Here is an 8499-nt window from a genome sequence, read left to right on the forward strand (position 1 = left end):
ATTTGTTTTGCTTGACTATACATATTTGTTACAAATGCTTTTTTTCCTTCTGTTTTTTCCCCCCCACAGGGAAGGTGGGAAGGTGAGAGATAGAAGGTGGTTTTTCATTACCTGAAAATTTGTTAATCAAAACACCGATTGATTGGAAGGCACACTGGGTTTAGAGTTAAACCTGATCTCAAATTCCAGTTTTGCTCTTTATTCCCTCTGTGCCTTTGGGCAAACGACTTAAACACCATAGGTCTCAGTTTTCTCATCTGTACAATGGGGGTACTGCGTTGACCCGGCCGTTTTTAGTCCCTTCCAGCTACAAATCTATGGTCATTATGACTACAACGATCTTTGGGGCTGATGGGAGGGAAGCAGAAAACAGGAGGACATGGCGTGAGGAGCTGCGTCTGTCCTTCGGGTCAGGCTGCCTCTCCAACGCAAGAAAGAACAGGGAAGGGAAGTAATTGGCAGCCCGATAACTTCCAAGCCGAAGAGTCGCGGAAGCGGTGAGGGGAAAGGAGGGAAGAAGGGTGGAGGGAACCCTCCCGCCCCTGCCTCCCGGGAGGTTGTGTCCAGTTTCAGGAAAAGCCCCGCCCCCTGTCCTACCGCCACGCCTCTTCCGGTCTTCTAGATTTGATTCTATTGGCGGGCGGAAGCGAGGCCGGGAGCCGGGAGGTTTGAAAGCTACCACGGGGAGGTGCGGGTTGCGTGGGTCGGCGTTCTTCGCTTTGCTTCCCCCAGGCTTCTTTCAACGGTTCGGCCGGTTCGTCTCGTCCTGCCTCCGCCCTGTCCAGACCGTCATCTCCTCCTCGCGGGTGAGTGGCCGCCCCGGCCCGGAGGGGCTGGGGTCGGAGCCCGAGGAGACCCCACGGCCAAGCGGCTCCTCCCCCTGCCGGGCCGCGGGCAGAGCCGGTCCCGGGGCCAGCTGGCTCACCCTGCACTGGCCACTCCGCCTCTCGCGGCTCGGGTGGAAAGGGGTCCTTGGGTGGATCCGGGGAAGTCCATGAACTTGTGTGGAGAGGAATATGTTAAGAATTGCTAGCATTTATGGAGCTTTTCGTTATCTGGTCTAGTAATAATAATAATAGCTAACTCTAGAGGGCTTTATGGTTCGCTATGCGCTTTACATGTCTAATTCAATAATTATAGCTAGCATTTGTATATTTTATTGCATATGTGTCATTTACATAATTTAAAGTTTGTAGAGTGCTTTAACATGTAATCTGGCTTAATAATAGCTAATATTTATAGAAGGCTTTAAGGTTTGCAAAGCACTTTACAAGTTCGATTCAATAATAACTAAACTTTTATAGTTCTACAAGGTTTGCAGAGTGCTTTAACATATGTTATCTGGTTTAATAATAATAGCTAGCATTTCTAGAGGGCTTTAAGATTTGCAAAGGAGTTTGCAACTAGCAATTACATAGCTGCATTCCGATTTAATAATAACTAGCAATTACATAGCTCCTTAATTGTTTTTTTTTTTTTGAGCTAGTCAGAGTTAAGTGACTTGCCCAGAGCCACACAGCTATTAAATGTATGAGTTCACATTTGAACTCAGATCCTCTTGACTCCCGGGCTGGTGCTCTATTCCTTATGCCAGCTAGCTGCCCCTAGTTCCTTAAGTTTTACAAAACTCTTTTACATGTTTAATAATAATACCTAGCATTTATATGTTTTAAAGTATACATATTGATTTAAGTGCTTTCCAGATATCCCATTTTATCCTCACAACTGAGGAAATAGAGCATGTGATATTAATTATCCCCATTTTAGGTGTGATGAAATGGAGGCTGAGAGACATTCAGTGACTTGTCCCAGGTTTTACAGTTAAGTCTGAGGCAGAATTTGAACTCATGCTCTGAGCTACTTAGCAAGTAGTAATAATAATAAAAACAATACCAATAGCAATATTTAACATTTATGTAGTGCTTACTATATGCCAAGTACTGTGAAGCACTCTGCCATTATTTCATTAGAATTCTCCCAAATACCTTCAGAGGTAGGTGCTGTTATTATCCCCATTTTATGAGGCAGACAGAGGTTAAGTGACTTGCCCAGGGTCACAGAGAACAGAAGTGTCTGAGGCTGAATTTTAACTAAGGTTTTCCTGATTCTAGGCTTAACCAAGAAGAAAGGCAAGAAGAATCCTTTCAGAGCAACTTTTAATGTGATAGCTGAAAGGGAAACACTCTTGTAAGAAGACTGGGTTCTAGGCCTAGAATTTTGCCCCTCAGATTCAAGTATCCTTAGAAGTTGTCTAGTAGATAGATATTCAGCCTCACTTTGAACTCGTTTAGGGAAGCAGTTGTGAATAAGGGAATTTAACAAGGTGATCTCCAAGGACTATTCTAGCTCTGAATCCTATGACAAAAGTGTTTGTTAGGAAATTCTTTTACAAACCTCTCTCCTTTGTACTCAGCACCCCCAATTCTGCCGGTTGGAACAACTAGGAACAGATTTTTTTCCTTCCACGTAAGAACTTTGCAGTTATTTGGAGTCAGTGATTGTGTTTATTGTTAGTTTCATTTGTCCAGCCTAAATCATCTTTGTTCCTCATTTGATCTAGTTTTTATGCCCCTCACCCTTATTGTCATAGTCCTCTGGATATGTTTTTCGCTTCTTAAAATGTGACTGGAACATAGCACTTGAGGTCTGAAGTAGTATAGTGGAGTCCTTACCTCTCTTGTTCTGGATACTTTACTGCAATTAAAGAATTCTGAGATTGCATTTGCTATTTTTGGTAGGCATATCACCTTGTTTCAGTATTTTTTTGAACTTGTACTCCATTAAAATATTTCACGTAAATTCCTTTTAAACCAGGTATCCACATTTTGAAGGTCTGTGGTTGATTCTGTTGAACATATATTTGCCCCTATCAGATTTTGTTTTGTTAGTTTTGGCCTTGTTCCAGTTTACAGTGATCATTTAAAATATTGTCCCTGTCACTAAGTGAATTCTCTGCTGAAGGATTGCCATCCACTTATCTGATAAACATTTCCTTGTCCAAGCTATTGGTAAAAATGTTGATGGCCATGGATGTGGCATATCATTGGAGATTTCCTTTTATACTTTTTTTTTTTTAATTTTTATTTTTTAAAGCAATTGGGGTAAAGTAACTTGCTCAAGGTTACAGTTTTTTCTGGGTGTGGTGCTGAGTATCTGAGCCTGCATTCGATTCTCCAGGTCATCCCGACACTAGGGCTGTAGGGCCGGTGCTTTTACTCGCTGTGCTACCTGGCCGCCCCTGGGTAATACTCTTTTGATGGTGTGGCCAGTTGCAAATCTGGTTGATAGAGCTGTCATCCAGCTCAGACTTTTTTTCATGTTTTACAGAAAGATGCCATAAGATATTTATTAAATATCTTGTGCCTGCAACCTCTAGCAATACAATTTTGAATTTTATTTCTGCAGCAACTTTGTCCCTCTGAGATATTGTTCTCATCTGTCAAATGGGAATAATAATAGTTTCCTTTGGTACTTCTGAGTTTGGAGCTGGAAAGGACTTGAGGTCCATCTACTACGACCTCTCATTTTACAGGTGAGGAAACAGTCCCAGAGAGGTCAAATGACGCAAACAAGGTGACACCAGCAATAAGTGGCAGTGCCAGGGTTTGATTCTAGGTCTTTTCATTGTAATCTCTGGTGCAGGGGGGTCTGTCTTAGCTCATCCTGATTGTATGATTGGACAGCTAGGAGGTGAAGTTGGATAGAGCACTGGGCTTGGAATCAGAAAGACATCCTCATAGATTCAAATGTGACCTCAGACACTTAATAACTGTGTGACCTTGGGCAAGTCACTTACCCTTGTTTATCTCAGTTCCTCATCTGTAAAATGAGCTGGAGAAGGAAATGGCAAGCCACTCCAGTTAAAGTGTCTTTGCCAACAAAACTCCACATGTGGTCATGAAGAGTTTGAAACAACTCAACAGTGAGGATTTTATGATTAGCTCCCTGATCTGCCTGTAGCAGCCTAGGCACGCATTTGGCCTGCTTTTAATGAATCAGGTAGAGTCATTTGTCTTTCTCTAAATGAAGGGAGTCCAAGAAGTACAGGGGAAAAAGTTGGTTTATTTCATTTCCTCAAACTTTTGAGCTCCTACTATATTTAGGGCCATGTGAATCATGGAGGAAATGAAGAGTGCTATATGTTCTTTATCCTTACCGAGCTTCAGTCTTGTATGTAGGCTTGTTTCTGTAGGCAAGGGACCATTTTAGAGCATCTTTTCTACTCCCTAGCTTCTTCCTCCCCCTCCTGCCCCTTGATCACCCCCTGTCTCATCTGCTTCATTAATTCTAGCTCTCAAAGCAACTTCATGTCTTTATCTCCAATCTTATGACCTGCTCAAGCCTTTTGATTTTGTATGAATTTCTCTTGAGCTTCTTTCCTTTTGTTCTTGCATCGGTCCTCCCTTTCACTGCCAACAAAGGCTCATGTGTGTGCACATGTGTGCACGCACACGTTGAAAATGATTTTCTAATAGGATTTTGAAGCTGGAAAGTTAACTTGATGATCATGAGAAAACTGAGGCCAAGAGAAACTAAGTAATCCATGCTCATATGACTAATAAGTGGGCAGAGCCAGGATTAGAATCTACTTTAAACTGTTACAAAATACTTCCAGGAATCCAGTTTGGAATTCTGCCAAGCATCTTGTATTATGTTGGTTTATTGTGCATGATAGATATTTGTCTAAAGGCAATGTGATAGCAAAATTTATCTTGTTAAAGAGGCAGGTTACTATAAATAACTTTTATTTCCCTCTGGTTTTTTAGAGGGGAAATGTGGTTAAATTCCATTTTAATCAAACAGTCCTATCTTAACCCAGAATTTTAACTGAATTTTCATTTCAGCTGTCGCTTCCCCCATTATGACCTAGGGGAAGCAAGAAACAAAACCAACCTTTCACCTCTTTTTATTTTCTCAACTCACCTATTGGTGGAGATGCTGATGAGTGAAAATGACCAAAATGTTGGTTCAATAGGAAGAAGAGAAGTTCTGGGCCTGAATGTTCTAGTTTTATGATCACCTCTACAACTGGACATTCATTGACTTATGTGTGTTTGTATTAACCATGTATATGTATTGTTGATACTAGTCAGGTGACTGATTTCATCATAGATAACTGATTAGATCATCAGATGTTTGTTGTGAATATCTGATATGTGTAAAGGATTGTTGTAGGCATTGAAAAAACAGGATATTTTTGATCTCTGAGAACCTTCAGATTTAAAAATTAATATCAACCATTTTGATCATCCTTAATTTTTAATATTAGGTTATAATATTTTTGTGTTATTTCTACCCAACAGATTGTGTGCTTTTTTTATAAGCATCTTTTGGTGCCTTGAAACAAGTCTTCACCATGGCTGTAGGTGACTATGATGAACTTCTCAAATATTATGAATTATATGAAACTATTGGGACAGGTAAGCCTTGTTCTTTTTTTTTTTTGGTGGCAAGAAAACTAATGACAATTGGAGTTTTCAGCTCATGAGTTCTTACTGATTCCTAACCTACATCACTCTGTCAAATAAGCCTTCTTGTTTAGCAATCAGCACTGCTACATAAGCTTCATGATATCAGAAGGAGATATTAGGATAAACACTGCTAGATGGAGTTCTGATTTTTTAAAGATTTTAATCAATCACAGATTTTCAACTACTTGGCCATACCTGTGCATATGTGAACACAGTCAGCTCCCTGTTATTTATTGTTTGTTTGTTTTTTTTTGGAGGGGGGAGGCAGGGCAATTGGGGTTAAGTGACTCGCCCAAGGCCACACGGCTAGTAACTGTTAAGTGCCTGAGGCCACATTTGAACTCAGGTCCTCCTGACTCCAGGGCCAGTGCTGTATTCACTGTGCCACCTAGCCACCCCTCAACTACCTGTTATTAAAGTGGCCATCCTCTAATGAAGTGGAGATAGTCATTTGACAACCTTATTTCAAACTTAGTTTTGATGAAATACTTCATAAATTGAGGTTGGTCCTTATATATTTTTATTTCTAGACAGCAAGAGTTATGTATGTTTGTGTATTTGTCTAATCATCATGTAACTTAAGTTTGTTCCCTGCCCAGGATGGTCATAAAGTGGATCCTGGAGTACCTGGATCTTGACATTTGATAGATGCTCTGATTATTTCTCAGACAAGACCAATATTGTATGATATTTTCTTTAATTGGTCTTTAATTCTTCACATTTTGCCTTTTTTATGCTGTTGCTCTTGGTGGCATTCATGCATCCTTGCCACCTTCTACACTATTTTGTAACTTAAATCCTTATGATTCGGCACAGTGATTTTCTGTTCAGTAGAGTCAATTTAATTTAGTTCTGTTCCATAGTATCAATCTTATGAATATGAGTAATCACTTTTTGGTACTATAATCATTGTCACACTCACTTCTTTGAATATATATAACATTTTGATTTTAATCCATAACTTCTCATATTTTTTAATTTCTATGCTTTAAATAGAATAGCAGTGTTAATTCTAATTTAATAAATATAGTGAATTGATAGAGTTAAATTTTGTGTTGGGGGTGGGAGGGTGGTATCTATTCTTACATTGTTTTAGGTAACCTTCAATGAACAAGGCATTTTAGCAAGTTTGATTCTAGAGATTATTTCCCAAATAGAAATTGTTTATAGAAAGACAGGAATATTTTCAGTAAGCTGAATACTCAAATATTACTTTAATGACATCTCTAGTAACAATAGTAATCAGCTGTAATTATTTGAATATGTTATCAGGTCCCTGAAAATCTTGTAGTTGATAAGGGATTGCATGATGTGGGATCGCAGGAGATAGAATGAAATTGTACATTTTCCACTTGCATAGATTATTATTTGTGTGGCTTGGCTTGAGTCTTTGGTAGAAAAATTGCTGATGAGGGACATATATGTAGTCTTTTTCCTCTAGGTTCCTATTTTAGGTAAAGTCCTGATGAAAGTAAACACTACTAAATGGTTGGACTAATATCAATAATTTTTAACTAGTGAAATAATATAGGACCAAGGTATATTACTTGGCATAGTGTAGTACAATAGGAAACCTCATTTAAAATTCAATTTTGGTATATGTGGAGCTTGAACTCTCCTTTTCTTTAGAGATAATGTTTGTAGGACTATTTATAAGTAGTAAGGGAACAGAGAAATTCATGGTTCTCTTATTCTCCCTGATTTAGGTAACTATATTATTTGTTTAACTGTCCTGCACAAAATATTGATAAGACTTTTGGTGTGTTTTGAAAGATTGTTGCTCATATTTACAGCTTTATTAAAAGGTGAATTGATGTTGAAAGTATTATTAATCTTTTGACATTGGCAGATTGTTTAGAAACCCCCTCTTTTAATAAGTTTTTATTGATTTCTTTTGTGTTTATATAATTTTCATTTCCAGTTGTATCTTTTGTAATAAAGAATAAAATGAAGAGAGAAAAAAACACTTCAGCATAACTAACCGATGGATTAATGAAGTCTGACAGCACATACTATCTTTTACTTCCATATTGTAAAGAAGGGAATGAGATCCATATTCTTATCTCTTATCTAGGAAAAAGCTTGGTTGTTATAAATACACAATGTTCAGTTTTATTTATTTCTGCAGTTGATTTAACAAAACATATATGTGTTTATATACACACAGAAGCATCCTTTTCTACATGTAAAAAATATACTTCTGCAGCATTAACTATAGAGTAGTTTTCTTTAAAATGAGTTCTATATACTACCTTGAAAAACACAGTCCACTAATTTTTTTTTTAAGGAGGAAGGGTTTAATATAGTACTCAGTATGCAACCAAATGTGAAGAAAGAATCAGGATATAGTGGGAAAAGGTAGAAACATCCAAGTCATTGGAAAAAGACTTGGCTTGTTGCATAAACCCTTAATTATGGAGATTATACTTACCACATCTCTTTCCAGATATGTTTATTTTGAAATGTTACTTTTTCTTAAACTTAGGTGGCTTTGCAAAGGTTAAGCTTGCCCATCATATTCTCACTGGAGAAAAGGTAGCGATAAAAATAATGGACAAGAATACTCTAGGGGTAAGTGTTTTTTGTTTTTTTTCAAATTTAATATTAAATGAACCTCATAAATCAAAATCCAATCTCTAGAGCTCATTATGTTGGGATTTGTGACATTAAATATTACTTTAGAGATGGCAAGGGTCACTTTGGTCTACCAATTTGTCAGCAGGTTAAGTAAGGATGCTTCTGTGAGTTCTATATAATCCATTTATTCAACCACTTAACTAGGTCTAGTTTCTAGATTTTCTGAGTATGTATGTATTTGACAGTTTCTTTGACTGCCTTAATTGTTGCCAAATTATTTATGTGTTTCATAGGACAGCTTCATGAATTCAGTAGGATTTAGTTTACTGTGGGAAGTAAAGCATTTTGTTTTCACTGAGTATATTTTGCCCTGGTAAAAGGAGAGTAAAAGCATTGTTGGCAACTGTATCAGCAATGCCATATTCACAATGCCTATAGAGATTACAAATAT

At 38.0% G+C, this 8499-nt stretch overlaps 1 protein-coding gene across 6 annotated transcripts in view; it reads left to right on the top strand.

Moving 5' to 3' along the window:
* The first annotated feature begins 618 nt into the window (after positions 1-618).
* The window catches only part of MELK (maternal embryonic leucine zipper kinase), a 94144-nt gene continuing 86263 nt past the window's right edge, over positions 619-8499 (top strand). For 2 of the 6 annotated variants that reach the window (XM_069085249.1, XM_069085253.1), the window contains exons 1-3: positions 619-806; positions 5304-5420; positions 7957-8042. In XM_069085249.1, coding sequence (XP_068941350.1) covers positions 5357-5420; positions 7957-8042 — 150 coding nt within the window. In that variant the 5' untranslated portion in view covers positions 619-806; positions 5304-5356. Of the gene's footprint in view, positions 807-3404; positions 3533-5303; positions 5421-7956; positions 8043-8499 lie in introns of those variants that run through there. The other 4 variants (XM_069085251.1, XM_069085254.1, XM_069085250.1 and 1 more) reach the window with 3 other exon arrangements.

The sequence above is a fragment of the Petaurus breviceps genome, unplaced genomic scaffold (genome assembly GCF_028583685.1).
Source record: "Petaurus breviceps papuanus isolate PSGF00001 unplaced genomic scaffold, PetGlider_PUasm1.0 175, whole genome shotgun sequence".
NCBI classification, from domain to species: domain Eukaryota; kingdom Metazoa; phylum Chordata; class Mammalia; order Diprotodontia; family Petauridae; genus Petaurus; species Petaurus breviceps.